The sequence below is a fragment of the Hippocampus zosterae genome, chromosome 2 (genome assembly GCF_025434085.1).
Source record: "Hippocampus zosterae strain Florida chromosome 2, ASM2543408v3, whole genome shotgun sequence".
In the NCBI taxonomy this organism is placed as follows: domain Eukaryota; kingdom Metazoa; phylum Chordata; class Actinopteri; order Syngnathiformes; family Syngnathidae; genus Hippocampus; species Hippocampus zosterae.
The window spans coordinates 13,739,721-13,756,225 of NC_067452.1; the positions used below are offsets into that span (position 1 = coordinate 13,739,721).

The 16,505-nt window shown below is 43.4% G+C and overlaps 1 protein-coding gene across 1 annotated transcript in view; it reads left to right on the forward strand.

Moving 5' to 3' along the window:
* Window positions 1–16,456, forward strand: part of pkig (protein kinase (cAMP-dependent, catalytic) inhibitor gamma) — a 37,838-nt gene extending 21,382 nt beyond the window's left edge. The window contains exons 2-3 of the mRNA XM_052058245.1: window positions 13,780–13,961; window positions 15,908–16,456. Coding sequence (XP_051914205.1) covers window positions 13,808–13,961; window positions 15,908–15,987 — 234 coding nt within the window. The 5' untranslated portion in view covers window positions 13,780–13,807 and the 3' untranslated portion in view covers window positions 15,988–16,456. The remainder of the gene's footprint in view (window positions 1–13,779; window positions 13,962–15,907) is intronic.
* The last annotated feature ends 49 nt before the right edge of the window (window positions 16,457–16,505 follow it).

The window sequence follows — 16,505 nt, forward strand, 5'->3', positions numbered from 1 at the left end:
GTGAGCTCAGTATGCTCATTTAGGAATGCAGTATAGCCTGGCTGGAATTACGGTAAGTATTTCATACCTCTAGGAGGTTAAAAAAAGAAATATTATTAGTTCTGTTGTATTTTTACTAGAGCTGTAAAACGATTAAAATATTTAATCTAATTAAAAATGCAACTGTCATAATTAACTCAAATGGACTAAAAAATTAATCGTGATTACGCACACATTTTTTATCGTTTCTGAATTTCCTTTTACATTTTTTGTCCTATTTTCCCCCATTTAATGCTCTCATCAACATGGAATCATGAATCAGTTTTCTATGTGCCAAATGCAAATATTTACTGAAGTAACAATTTCGATTTTCAATTTTACATGAACATTTTTCACTTGGAGCAGTTATTCACACATAATCTCTCACACAATATTACTATCCATCAACAACAGTGAAAACAATGTTTTGTCACACAACAGCTGCTTTAACAGCTTTTTTAATAAAATCAAAACAGAGCAATATAACATTATAAAGTGCACATCTAAGGTAAACTAGTACTCGGCCTATAGTAGATTTAAACCATGGTTGCATACTTGGTTTTTCTCAAGTTTACTTTGAACATAGCAGTCTGTTTCTGTATGTTTGTTGAAGAATAACGAGACACCGGACACCAGCGTTCATTATGTGCTGCTGTGTTCCAAACTGCCCGCCGTACAAAAAAACGCACGCACTTCCCTCGTGCTGCTGGGGCAAACCATTCTGAACGGTGTGGGTGGGGGCGGGGGGGGGGGGTCACTCCCCCTAACACAGTCAGGCTATGTTGATTGTGTTGGTCCTTCTTGTGCGGAAGTCTCTCTACAGTTTTTGTGTAGACCTCATTTCGAATGACTACACTTGGTTCGATGACAACACTGGAGACGTTTTATTTTCGCTAGGTCGCTACCACTGTCAGACAAACACAGAGAAGCTCCACCCGCTCTTTTTACATGGACGCAGAACACTGTAACCTTCCACACAAAATAGTTCCAAACACGTGAAATCGCGTCGGTGGCATACATTGTATACCTGTATGATACAGAGAGAGAGAGAAGAACAGATAACTTTGGTCTTGTCAGTGGAGCAATCGGGCAACTTTTTAAAAGTAAACTTTCCATTCATAAACTCTTTAAGTATCCGTTTTCGGTGTCTCATGCTGCCGTGGCTGGCAAAACAGACATGGGCGTGGACTTCTGCAGCGCGCTTGTTGTTTTGTTCTGGTGTATTTATAGATCAACGTAACATCCGCTTGTGACGTGAGCCGCGTTAATCTCGCGAGAAAAATTTTAATCCCGTTAAAATTCATTTCAATTAATGCCAATAAAAACGCGCTAAACTGACAGCTCTAATTTTTACACATCCAAATGACAAGATGCAGCATGAATTTGAGCGAGATTGATGGTAAACTCCTTTTTGAATTCCAGATTTGTGTGGCTGTCTTGCGGAAACGGCTCCTGTCACTCGCTTCCCAGGTTAGCCGTTTGTTAATTTCCACCTCAGCAAGGGATGTCAGGCCGTTACAGTCATCCACGACTGAGAAGGATCGAGTGCAAATATATGGAGCTCGACTGAATGGGAAGGACTTTAAATTATTTATCAGAGGAAGACCAGCATGTAGGAATCATTCCAAAAAGGAAATACAACTCTCTTGTGTTTGAACTAGGCTTGTTATCAGTCAAGCAGCTGCTGACATCATGTGAATAGCCAGTGCCCGCATCACATTTAAGTGTGGTTTAAGGAATGACTGCTACACAGCAAGTAGTATGATTAATTTGTCGTTGCTTAGGACTTAAGGGAAATTCTCAGGGCATTGAATCAATCCCGAAAGACGTTTCACCTCTCATCCAAGTAGACTTTATGGGCTCATGCAACAAAGCTAGTTCGTACAACACTTATAGCCCGGGTTAAAGGCACACTCCAAACCACGAATGCTGTCATTTGATAGGTGAGACACATTCTAAGACAACCAGTCATAAAAGTCCAGTTACGATTGATACAATGCTCTAACAATTTAATGGTCTGAATGAATGAGAATATTTCCAGGCATGCATCTCAGAAATGTGAATGTGATCAAGAATGCTGTTCTCCTCCCAGGGTTTCTACGAGTATCGTTTGTCAGTTTGTTGCATTTGTTTACATTATTGCTCTTGTAGGAGCTGAAGGCGTAGTGCTTTATGTGGGCTGGTCTGCAGCAGTACGGAGGACCAGCACTTCTCAATTTTAGCCTGTAGCGTACAGGGACTTTTTACGGCCCACACTACCCTCTCTTGTTCTATTTCTCTCTTGCACTTTGTGATACTCATATGACTCCAGGGATTTGGGCACTTAAAAAAAAAGATATTTTTATGTTGCCTCTTGTGACAGTTTTTTGTTGTGTGCGCTGTCATTTAGGCATGTCTGGAGGTTGCAAAATGCAAACATCCGTAACCTGCTGACAACAGAAAGTCGAGCCTCAAAATAAAAGTTAAACTAATACTGTAATACATTGTTGCCAATGCAATAGTTTTATGAGGCTTTTATTTTGAAGTTGGGCCAATGTGATGGTGTGACATCTAACTTGACATTTCGGCTTGCATTATTTTTATTGCCGTTACATTTTTGCAATACCATCAACACAATGCTAACCCAAAATTTGTTTTCAGCCTGCAGTTCGCCACTAGCTGCTAGCAACAAATGCTCAGATGGCTACAGCAAGAAGTCCCGGTGCTGTTGCTTTGCTTTTTCTTTTGTTCTTTTTCAGTTATGTGGACAAGGTTAGTTTGTAATTCACTATCCTTGTTTTTTTATGAACAGATTTGTTCCATGAGGGTTTTTTTATTTTTTTGTTTTAATATGTTGCACCACTAACTGGTACACATGATTGATCTTCTATTATTAGATAGCAGAAAGTATGCATTTAATGCATATCCACTTTCTGTGACATTTTTGTTTGTTTGGTGTGTCATGAGATTTTTTTAATTGTGCTGTACTGATGAGTTGAGATGTCATGAATACCATGTTGCTTTCCAGGCAGCAAAGAGGGCATGGGCTGCCTGGAAGAGCGAGTGAGGAGTTCAGTCTGTTTGTCTGTCTGTCTGTCTGTCTTGCACTGCCCACTGGTGGTCAAGGAGGAACACGAGAAGGATTTTCAAGGATTTGATCTGACAAAACCGGTTTAATTCCATCCATCCATTTTCTGATCCGCTTATCCTCACAAGGGTCGCAAGGGGAGCTGATGCCTATCCCAGCCATCTTTGGGCAGTTGGCGGGGGACACCCCGAACCGGTTGCCAGCCAATCGCAGGGCACACAGAGACAAACAACCATCTGCACTGACACTCACACCTAGAGACAATTTAGTGTTCACTCAGCCTGCCGTGCATGTTTTGGGAGGAAACCTGAGTACCCAGAGAAAACCCATGCAGGAAAACATGCAAACTCCACACAGCGAGGCCGGATCTGGAATTGAACCCGGTACCTGGCGCGCTAACCACTGGACCACCGGGCTGTCGCAGTTTAATTCCTTTTCGTTTAATATATAAAAACATAGAGTAATGACAAAGTACAATGCTGTTATGGAGTGTTAATTTTTCTCATATGAATACACATTAAAACAGTTTTGAGGGCAGGGTCCAGGAATGAATTAATGGCACTTCTTGGAAAGATGTTGAAAACATTTAGTCGTACAACCCGGTTATTTTGGCACCCTAATGATTTTCACATTGCTAAAACAAAATTGTGTGTAATTTTCTCTGTGACGCATTGCAGTGTCGTTCTCCAGGATATTGAACTGCTTCCGATGTTTTCATTGTTCTCCCGTGATTCTTCCTTGTAGTTAGGCAACCTTTCTGAAAATTCGAAGCGGCCTTCGAGCACTGGCATCATTTCCGCTCAAAGGAGTCTCAACATTGCTTTCTGAATTTCTGGAAATGAAAAAAAGCTAATACAGGCTATTGGTAGCTTGTTTAGAAGCTTGCACATTGTCTCCTTTGCGACCGATTGTTGTAAACAAGCAGGAATCCAAAACGACTACAAAGCGTTTTGTGGTCATTTTGCTTTTCATTTTCAGCATTACAGCAGAAGAGTTGGTTGAAAGGCAGCAGTAAGTTGGATGATTAAGGAATGAATTCAGGAAAGTCACTTTGTGCGTGTGTTCCTTCGAGTAAACTAAACCTCATTAAATGTGATGTGAATTAGGCAGAGCCAGTGAGATCATCGTACAGTAAGTCTCGCACTTCAATGGCTCCTGTCAAAGTGACCAGGCCACCACCTGTCCTTCAACACATTCTCTGTTTTGATCCGTGTAGACCAGGGGTCTCCAACGTGATTTGCTAGTAGAAATTATGATTTTAAAAATGCAAACACGGGCAGTATTATAGATTCTCTATCTATCTATCTATCTATCTATCTATCTATCTATCTATCTATCTATCTATCTATCTATCTATCTATCTATCTATCTATCTATCTATCTATCTATCTATCTATCTATCTATCTATCTATCTATCTATCTATCTATCTATCTATCTATCTATCTATCTATCTATCTATCTATCTATCTATCTATCTATCTATCTATCTCATATTCTAATATTATTAAATGTAATTTGTACAAATGTTATTTCAGACTTGTATCAATTTGGTAGCCCTTCAGACAATCAGGACACATGAAGTAGCTCTCACTCTCAAAAAGGTTGGTGATCCCTGGTGTAGACATTTTTGGTAGCGTGGTGCTTTGAGATAAAAGGTTAATTCGCTCAGTGACATAGCACTCAAAACACTCTTACCATAAATCATCCTTCCGACTTTGAAATTAACTGAGGTTTCTGTTACAAATGTATCTGATTGTGTAATTTGTGAGAGAAAGTTTCACAGATTATCATGTAATCGAGCGGTGCAACGGTTAAGCAATTAATCTAATTAATCACTTATCAATTAAGTCAGCCAATATTTTTAATAACTGATTACGGGTAATCATTTAATTTAAGACTGACCAAATCCTTGGAATTGCAGCCTCGCAAAAGTAAATGTTCTCAGATTCGTAATTCCCCACGAAAGCAGTCTGATAATCTTTGGGTTGTACCAAAATTTTAAAAAATTGCAAATGTATGCTTTTATTTTAGAAAACAAAAATCAAGATTTTACACACAGTAATATGTTCTAATTAAGCAGCAAAATACTACTGATTTTATCCATCACAGGGCCCTGCCCTTTTGCCCTGTGTTGCCACTTGGTGTCGACTGAAAATGACATCACAGTGCCTATGGGCTCCGGTAACGACCGCCACGGCCCATCTCTTTTCTCCATTTGGTCATAGGATGTTCGCAAGATGAGCCCTTAGGCACCGTGATGTCATTTTCCGTCGACAGTGAGTAGCAAAATGGCCACCCCACTGAGGTGGATAAAAATTGGTGAATATTGCTGCTGGGTTTATATTCCACAAACCCAGTATTAATCAGAGTACCGTGTATAGGGGGTAATGAAAACGTTTGACTCGACTTCAATGCAAACCTGCTCATGATCTCATGGTAGCGTTTAATCCACATGAGCACGCCAGGTGACTAATTGCTCAAACAAATGGCAATTAGGCAGTGACTGTGCCAGTTGAGTAGAAAAGATAACCAGGAGCAGAGAGTGGTGAAACGCTGCATATTTGTGTTGGCAGTCAGAGCTGTTCCCGTAAATGAAACAAAGTCGAAGCAGAACAAACGACTTTGTCATGTCAGAATGAAGTGACAGTCATACTTCAGATAGGAAGTGCCATTCATCATCTGTTGATCGGAAGTGAAACTCGTGTGTCTGAGTCTCCACGTGGAGTTTTGTCAGTCGGCTCCCCCTGCTGTGAACAAGCTTGTCCTTGCCATCTGTGAAGCTAACGCTAGCATTAGCAGCTGCTGCGCTGCAGGGCTGTCAATATGATCATTTGTGGGCTGAGAAGTTGAAAATGGAGAAATGCCGCGAAAACGCCGCCGAGTGAGAAACACCCCCGTCCCTGCTGAGTGAGGGCTGATTAAACCATTGCACTGTAATTCAACCGTACAAGCTACCGTGTTAAGTCTAAATGGATACCATCTGGGTTTACCAGAGATGTGTTCCTCGAGCCGGTCCTTGGCCTCGAGGACCGGCTCGAGGACCGAGGGGCGGTCCTTGGTCCTTGGCCGTGGCCTCGGGAGTCAAGTCCTTGGCCTTGGCCTTGGATTGCCGGTCCTCTGACACAATGAGGGATTAGAGCCTCGAATCCCTTACATAAGGACCGCAAAAATCACTAAGGAATCGAATAAATTCCATCGAAGGATATCCATATTGATGGATTAACTCTGTCGCTTTAAGAGGGTAGGTCTGCCACTGACAGGTGACAGTTAGCGCAACGTGTAAAGCAGGCGTGTCCAAAGTCCGGCCCGCGGGCCAAATCTGGCCCGCGGTCGAATTTCATCCGGCCCCTCGGCCCCTGTCATAAAATCAGTGCCGTCTGGCCCGCAGGTTGGGCGCAATGGAACACGTGTTGCATTGACTGAGGTCTCGTAGACTGGTGAGTGATGTTTCATAGAGTACTGCTTCCCTCTAGTGGCTAAACGAGTAATAGCATTCACTAAATGAGTAATAGCATTTTGACACTAGAGGGCATCACTCACGAGTTAACAAGACATCACTCCGCGTTTATATTGACTGATATGTCATATTTCAAATGATCCTTGCAGTTGTAGATATGTGTATTGCTTGTTCATTTCCCTGTTGTTCTAGTCAAAGGTTTTGTGACTATTGAAAAGTCATGGTGATACATTTTATGTTTTAAATCAATCAATTTGCACTCAGGAGACTTCTGTTTAAGAAAAAGTCAAGTGAATAAGCAGTTGCATGTGATATACCCGTTTCAAATGAACCAAAAGAAATTCTTAAGATTGTTGAAATTAAAATAAAAATGGAAATGTGAAACGGACTGGCTTACTAAAATTTGCTGAACAATATTGTTGTTCAATGTAAAGAATGTCAGCCAAGGTCGGCCCCCCGACATTTTACCACATAAAATCTGGCCCCCTTGGCAAAAAGTTTGGACACCCCTGGTGTAAAGAGTGGCATCACAGTTAGTTTCAATCACGGTTTCTTGCGTTCTCGATCGGCAGTTTAAATAGCGTGTAAGCCTTTCTGTAACAGTGGTGTCTTTTATTTAGTTATTTTTGGACAGTCGTCATGTTTGTGCGGTCGCACTAGAATGTTTGTTTGAACCAAGTAATTTGCGTGACAGCTGGAGTCAATAATGTCGGCACCTCACTTCCGGGTTTGGCCGTTGGGATTTGGAGTCCTTTTGCTCGATTCCAGTTATGTTTGCTGAATGCTTTCTCATGTTGGGAATAATGAATATTGATAATACATAGTTTAAAATCATGGTCGATTTAATTATTTATTATTATTATTGTGAAGTTGGAAGGTATTAATTAATGTAGTATTAGTGGTAGTGGTAATAATAGTAGTACTCAGAGAATGGTTAGAGATTCAGCCATCTCGTTACCTCTGCGTCCCGCGTTCTAGACGCATACTTTTCCCACGGGACGCACAGTTCAAAACAATGTGCGTTTTTGGGACGCAAGGAAATTTCTCAGGCAAAACAAACAAACAAACAAACAAACAAAAAAACTACGGCAATCCTGAGGATTTCACAGTAACAATCGTTACCGGTAGCTTGTCGTTTCCGTGGCGTCATTTTCACGGTACCGAAAAATAGTTTAATTATAAAAGTCACCGCACTTGAATTGGCTTGTGTGGTCCACGCGATTTGACTGCGCCTGTATGTGTGTTTGTGATGTGATGTGGTGTGTGAGTGTGTTTCTTCTAATTTACTTTAGTTTTGTTTTATTTTCAGTGTTGGGAGGTGGTGGTTGGGGGGGGGGGGGACAACAACAGATGACGTTATGTGCACATGCGGGTTGTTATTTTAGTCCGCAAACTGAGGAATCGTGCGGATGAAAGTTTGAGATGGCGGCGAAAAAAACTCACCAAGGTCTACTAATTATGATATTTAAGAAATGGGAATGCTTGTCTGATTTTTCGTATGAATCGTCCAAAGGGCGTATCACTAAACTCACCTGTGACGTATGCACAGAACGTGAGAGCAAAATACGACGCGAGGCACGATTACGAGGCAAATTGGTCATTAGATTTGTAGGCTCATCGCTGTGAAAAATATTATGAAACAGTATTGGTTATTCTATAATTTACTGATTGTAGCATGGTAACTTCATGAATAAAACATTCGTCACAAGGTGTAGTAATGTTAATGTTAACTGTTGGTAGCATTCATGATGACGTGTGTTAAATTCTTTCGTCAAATTAATCGTAGATTACACATGCATCGTCTTGGGAAGAGGATGTCAAGCCACATCAATACGTACCTGTATTAATGATTACCAGTCAATTAATCTTTGCAGTGTGAGATTGGAAAAAATACTCAGATGATGCCACATGAGTACACCATTTTTAGGATTTGGAATAAACCTGGAGTACACAGCTACTGATGTAATGTTCATTGTTAATGCATCGTTTTCAAACATTGACCCTTGAAACATTATACTTTTGAGTTTCGGAATTCTTGATTATCAATATCAGTCAAAATAGAAAAATGGGTTCCCATGATGAACGTTTACGGAACCCAACATTTGTAATCGTGGTTTCCCATTGGGTAATCCGACGGAACCGAAAAACGGTTACCATGAATTTCGGAAATCCTCAGGCCTGCTCCTGAATTATTTAAGTTTTTGCAGCATTTGTTTATCTTTGTGTGTATATGTTGTTGTTTGTGTTATTATCATATGTAATTGAATAAGTAGACTTTTTCAGAATTCGAAATTTGGGACTCTCTCAATGCATAATGGGACTCATACCTTTCTGAATAGCTAGTCCCTGGGACTCGCTGCCGGTAAACTGTAAAATTATCACTGAGAGATAACCACTTTTGCTGCAGTCAGTGATTGACTTATATACAAAGTCATTTCTCAACTTGTGCTCCGTGCCACGTCATGCCTGTTGAGTGTTGATTTACTTCATATTAAGAAACTACTGCACTAAAACATTAATTCTTAAATGTATACCATATGATTTTATTTTATTTTTCTCAGTATAAATAACACGTTCCCTGACTGTTCTACTCTTTGAATAAAAACACTTCATTCAAGCGTTAGGGAGTGCAAGGGGTTATGATGGAGGGGTATTGCAAATCATGAAGACCTGCCAAGTGGTATGATAGCATTGTTTTATACATGTCCTCGGCTAGGCCTCAGTTTCAAAATCAGTCCTTGGTCCTTGGCCTTGGCCTCGGAAAATTTCTCAAGTCCTTGGCCTTGCCTCAGAAAATTTTCCAAGTCCTTGGCCTTGGCCTCGGAGTCAAGTCCTTGGCCTTGGCCTCGGATTGCCGGTCCTTGGACACAACACTGGGGCTTACTGTATAATATAGTACAGGTGTGTCAAAAGGACAGCCCGTGCAATTTTAACATGCATGCAGCGCACCATAAATGTTTATTTGTGGAAGACGCTACACCGCAAAACAGAACACAATATTGAAGCATTACATACAATGCACAAAAAATTATTGCGAATTATCAGCTTGGCAGGATATTGCGATCATACTCATGTTTTTTTTTCTTTAGTCTAAAATTCAAATTTAAAACAAATCAATCGACGTTCAAAAGACACAAGAATTTGCTTCCAGCAAATATTCCAAAAGTGTTCATTGCAAGAGAAGGAATGTACACGCTGAAGGGGGAAAAATGAATGAAGAAAAAAGTATTTACATTCCAAAAACATGCATGGCAGGCTGGTTGAACACTCTAAATTGCCCCTCGGTGTGATTGAGGGCACGAATGGTTCTATATCTATGCCTGCCCTGCGATTGCATGGCAACCAATTTAGGGTGTACTTCGCTTACTGTCCGAAGCCAGCTGGGATAGGCCCCAGGACATCCGCAACCCCGTGAGGATAAGCGCATTAGAAAATGAATGAATGAACAAACGTATTCCCATTTGCGTGTTACAAGATGTGGTGTAAATCTACGGAACTAATAAATCAAAGCTTGTGCAATTCAAAAAGCTTTGTGAAAATCACGTTCTGCATACAGTATGTATATGCAGAGGAGGAAATTCAACGAAGTAGCATGTTGGCATGCTTCTTTTCACTCTTAGTCCTATTTCTTCATTAATATAATTTGTTTGACTTTCAACGTAAAGATGTAGCAACTTTGCCAAAGCCCGTGCAACTCTACGCTCTTAAATAGATTCAACTAGTCAGTGTGCCATGAGTGCCATAGATGAGGAAGGCCAAGTCACGTATCTAATTGTGTGGATCAAGGAGGCTGAAACCAACAGATAGATGAGGAAATAATAATAATAATAATAAATGCTCTTGCGACGCGGAGGCCCAGTCTCATTCGCAGTGCTTAGAGCCGATCAGCTTCACCAGGGCCCGCCAATGACCACGGTCATGGGCCAGGTCTGCTGCATCCTCCAGGGTAAAGTCATCTGGTGTGGGGTCTGCCGCATGGCCTTTTCCAGCCGGCTGTCGCTGGATCAAATGAGAAGATGGCACGAGTTGGGTGTTCCGGGGGTAATCGGAGTAGATGTCCAAGCCAACGGATGCGCCTCTGAGCGGCCAGTCGGGATGCAGGGGGCTGAAGAGTATGTTTTCGGAGGTCTGAGTTGGAAACATGGAGGTGCCAGCTGATGTTCAAGATGGTTCTGAGTGACCTGCTGTCAAAACCGTCGATCCTCTTGGCCAGGGTCTTGTTTAAAGGCCAGGATTCTGCACCATACAGGAGGATGGGAAGAACTGCTGAGTTATAAATGCGCATCTTGGTCTTTTGGGACACTGAGTGGTGGCGCCAAAGGGGGCGCCACAGTGACTGCATTGCCGCGGCCGCGAGGGCGCGTCTGCGGTCAATCTCTGGCTTGAGATCGCCGCTGCTAGTAATAGTGGAGCCCAGATAGATGATGGAATTGACGAATTACACTTCGTCTGTGCCAAAGAACAGGGGCAGGGTTGGGGTCCGTCACCGATATACATAAGTTTGATTTTCTGCCAGCTTACTTGGAGGCCCAGCTTTGCTGCTTCTGTTTGGTATATGGAGAGAGCACTGCTGAGGTGTTGGAGGGAGTTGCTGAACAGGGTGGTGTCATCAGCGTATTCAAGGTCGGTCAGGTGGAAGTTGCCGAACGACACGCCTGAGACTTGCTTCCGGACTCGGATCATAAGGTGGTCAATTGCACAGTTAAATAGGTCAGGAGCAGCCACACAGCCCTGTCTGACCCCGCTGTCAATGGGGAACCACTCTGAGTCCTTCCCATTCACACGAACACAGCTCTCTGACGACGAGGTCAGAGCAGCAATAAAATCACCAAAAAAATCACAAGGCCCCTGGAATCTGTGCCATCACTGCAGAGCTGCTCAAGGAAGGTGGTGACTCCATGGCCCAGTGGCTCACCCACATCGTTAACAATGTGTGTGTGGCAGAACAGCCCCCACAGACTGGACCCGAGGCATCATCCTGCCATTCTGGAAGCGGAAAGGCGATAAGCAACTCTGCAACAAATACAGAGGCATCTCACTGCTCTCCATACCCGCAAAACTGTTCGCCCGGATCCTTATCACCCGCGCCCTTCCCGCCATTCGAAGCCATCGCTGCCCCCAACAAGCTGGCTTCATGCCCACTATAGATCACATCTCCGCAGTTAGACTCATTGTTGTTTCGGAAGGACCAACATCTCTTTATAGCCTTCATAGATCTCAAAGCTGCCTTTGATACAGTTTGACCACCTCTCCCTTCTGACTCAGATGAGGAAAGATACATTGTTTTTAGTCAATGACCTTTGGACCAATGTGGCACACCTGATGATGTTTCAGGCACAGTGGTTGGGTTCGATCGAACCCCAGGGGTTCGACGGAGCCTCTGCCATGGAGGGTAAGACACATGCGACTCAACATGTTAATTAGTTATGACACGCCCGCTTGTCCATCACTGGCTGCAGATGATCACATGAAATGGGTTGTCCAATCAGTGCAGTGGGAAATTTAGTTCGCTTAGTAGTCAACGTGTGACTGTAGTGATAATAGGTCGCACAATTAAAAATAAAAAATTCGGTACCTGTCACCACTGGACTAACCTAAGAGAAGATCCCACCCAACACGAGCCCTCCAAACTCAAAAGACAGCCTGAAGGTTTTTCATACGGGTGACCACTCGACTGAATTATTGTTGTACATGCCTTCCATATAGCGCAGGTTTTGTTTTGTCAATGCCTTTTCCATTTTCATATTCGTAAAAACCAAAAATGCTTCCACAAACGCGAGCACAAAACACCTCATCGGTACCTGATTTGTTATTTTGGGTGTTCGTTTGGCATGTGTGACTTTCCCTTTCGTTCTGCGAGCCGCAAGTGGTGAACTCCGTTTGTGTTTTTGAACATTAATGAATCGTTATCAAATTGTCACGTGTCGCATCAGGCTGAGTTGATGTATCGGGACGTCCCGAGTACTTTGGCTGTAAAATGCGACTTTCCCCAGACAGAGCGGCCTTCTTGTGCGTGAACTCTGCTGCCTTGACACTGGCAGCTTCCTTTTTGGCACAGTCGAGCTGAGAAAGAAAACAACCGCGCCGATGGTTTCGTGTTACAAAGGGAATGTGAGCGAATGCGTCTGGGAATGGACTGACCCGGGTCAGTGTTGCAACCACGTCTGCCAGCTCATTTTTTAATTCCCTCCCCCGCGCCGCCAAATCCTTCCCCCTGAATCTCCATAATGGTCATCGCCCATTCATCACCGCTCATCTGTCGAGTCACGCTTGTTGCAGTGACCCATAGCGAAGCGGTCAGGGGTCACGCCTCCCTTTCACACCATGGGGCGAGGGTCTCGAGATGTGTCGGCACTTATCTACGGGGAATTGCTCCCGCTGCTGCTCCCTCGCAACTCCAAAAGCGACAGACGGAAAGGAAGCTTTACGACGGAGATGAGATGAGAACAACGTTTCTGTTCTCTTCTCTGGTTTGTTCTCATCTCTGTCGTGTGGTAGCGCTTGACAGGAGCCTGACCTCCTTGAATACAGAGTGAGCGGAGGAAAGGGAAATGGCTCGGATTGTTCGGGGGGAGGCGCTTGTGGGCCCGCTTGGGCCTTTGAATGGTTTCAATGTCTTTTGACTTGGACTCGCCAAATTGATCAGGGTGGCTCACAAATCCAGAGTGGTTGGATTGTGCATGCAGAAGCCCTTGGACATGTGGAGCAGACTTTGGAGATTTAATTTGCACACGTCGGCAACGCAGTACTGCCATTGCCATGCGGAAATAGAAAATACCGGTTTTGGAGCAGTCGTGGGACAGTGAACGTTACAAACAAACTTGACATTTGTGTTTTCATAAAGTGTGACAAGCTGAGACAAATCCTTACGGCTACGCAAACAAAAAGCGGAGCAAGAAAAAGGCCGACTTCAGTTGCCTGTTGTCGCGCACATTTCCACATTTTAAGTAAAGACTGTCTGCCAACAGCTGATCACAGAAATTTCTCACGATCACTGATCGTGATGATAAAATCATCAGCTCTATACCAGGAAGTGCCCCCCTGGCACCCATCATTTGAAAACATGATTGAAATATCTATTGATCACCGAGATCCTTGTGAAAGAAGAGCAATCACGTCCAGCTTTTTTCATGCCATGCCAAATAGCTATCAAGCAGAAATCCTTGATGTTCCGTCAGGCAATCGCCATCTTTTTGAATGCTGTCCTTCCCCCCCCAACCCCCCGCCTGCTGCAGGTGTAATGAGAGCGCTTGTCATGGACAGATGATGGACGTGGAGACGTCGTACTCGGACTTCATCAACTGTGATCGTACCGGCCGCAGGAACGCGGTGCCCGACATCGCGGGTGAGGCCAAAGCGGAGGCCAGCACCAGTGACGTCGCCAAAGACTTGGCGGAGATGGACTTAAAGGATGCAGGTCAGCGGTGCCGCCTCTCGACCTGATCTACGACGCGCATTATTTGCTTGCTTCCGCCAAAACTTTTCTACAGGTGTGAGAATGAGTGGATTAATAGATTTAGCAATATTAAATTAATAACTATTTCGATAACGTTAGTCAACAGCAAATTGCAGATTTTATACCATGTCTTGTAATTTATCGCTGTGACGTTTCACAAAAATAATTCCATCAGATGTTGAACCTCCCTCTTAATTCAGAAATTGTACTATTTTACATTGTAAACACACTATGAACATGATTATTATTTCCTATTGTGCAAGAGGAAAAACAAACAAATGCAGACACGGAATCAGCACCCCCAACCCCCCAAAAAAATTCTGTGCACTTTAAGCACTGTCAATTTGTAATAATGTCCTGTTTTTGAATCAAGGGGTGGGAATTCAAAAATACTATTTTCATGAATCGATGATTAAAAAAAAAAGTCTTAGCTGCAGCTCTAAATGATACATTTACATCATTATTTAGATTTGGCCTTGGATAGGACACATTTCATTCACGTTTTATTTGCGGCCTCGACTTAACACGCCTCAGACACGAGGAACGTCTTGGAGGATAATCTCAACCCGAAGATTGGTGGGCATTGGACATAAGTGATTGAGAAGGGGTCATAGTGGGGTACCAGCCCATTGACTTTGCGTGTACCTGTCAGCTTTTTTTCAAATCTGAAAATGACTCGTGTTTCATTGGGAGTACCGTATTTTTCAGTTTTCCTTGACTGTTGCCTGGGTAAGCAAAATGTTTCCACCAGTGCGGGTGCACAGACTGTTGCATGACTCCAGCCGTGTTTAAAAATAAATAGAAAAGGCAAATGGTTTTCAGCTGAAAATGATTTCATCAGCACCGATTTTGAGAGCAACCTTCCCTGATAAAATGGTGATTTTTTTTTTTCCAGCTCTAAAATAATCACACTGCCTTCAGTTGAAGGCAATCGCCCCATCTATCTTATCTGAAAATGCAAAGCTGCCAAGGCTGTGTGAAAACGTGATCCCTCTAAATCATTCCACTCTTCAGTTTGGGTGGCAGGAAATCTCCCATTTGGATTTCCAAATGTCATCTTGTCTCCAGAGGAAGTTGTATTTCCTTGCGCAGCTTGTCATTATTGTTTCCCCGTAAAACCCGCCGAGCAAATCTTTTTCCTGCAGCACTGAATGCCACACTCGACACCGGCAGGGGTGTCAAACTCGTTTTCATCACTGGCCACATTGCAGTTACGGTTTCCCTCAGGTGGCCGTTGATGAGGGAGAGCACAAACCGTTGGCCACAGAGCACAATTGCCTCATTGGTATTTCAATGTTTTTGGAACAAACAAGAAAAAAAGCCCCGTTTTTAGAACACACTTTTTGTTTTTAATGATATCGTAACAAGAACTTCAACCAGATGGGAGAACAAGTCCGCGAAAGGAATAAGACCCAATGAAAAATACCAAAGTCTCTCCTAAAAATCGTGGGGGTTTTTTTTCTTCTCATTTTCCAAAAATATTGGAATCGAACTAAGGCACTTTATGGTATGTGACCATTGACATGGATCATATGCTCGGGGCGCAACGATATGGTTCGGTATGATGCTTGCTTTGGAGCTCACGGTGTCACATTGAGAGTAAAATTCCAATTCCAAACTAGCTGCTTTTCGCTGCCGTCAAGCGGAATCCTCCTACCTCCCAAATCAGCATTTTTTGAGTGGAGTCAGAGATCCATCTAGTGGACAGATGATGCACAAACATCATTCCGAGTGACTCCAACACTGAAGAGCATTTTTACTGTTTTAAGAGAGAGAATCAATCGGCGAAATTCGGACCCATCAGGATTATTTTGAACAGGGCTAATTTTCTGAATCTGTCGGGCCCTACGAGACGGCTGGTCCGCATGTCGCGCGCGACTGAATTCTGTCCCATTTCCCTCCGTCAGGGGAGCCCGAGGCATCTCCAGCCCCCGAGGCTGAGGGCTCCACCAGTCAAGATGCCCAGGGAGCTGGAGGACCGTCCTAAGCGGGAGGCGGCGGTACAGAGCGGACGGAGATGGAGACGCCGTCGCACGCAGACGGTTTGTTTAAAGCTTAGTCGGCACTAATTGGATCAGATGTTAAGACGGCAACCGCTGGGAAGTCCGACTGCCGTTTGAGACATTTCTCTTCTGCATCGGACTCCGTTTAGTCCCTTCATATTCCCTGTGGGACGGGGAGGCAGAGAGACGTTGGATTGATGTGAAAACATTTGAACAGTCTAAACTATTTCCAGCCCAATGATGGAGGGGGGAATTCATAACCGCGTGTCATTTTCTTTCTATATGTGTGCGTGTGTGTTTGTAACGCTCTTGACCTGTTTCCTTATCCAGTGTTGAACCCCCCCCCCCCCAAATAGTCTCCATTCAACCATCATGTATGCACCCTGTATTTATTGTTCAGTGATAACTTTGTGATAGCGATTTCCTTTGTGTAATAAAAAAATATGAATCCAGCGTTCCGTTGCTGTTTGTGTTTTTATCCTTCCATGGGAGCCAATTAGCA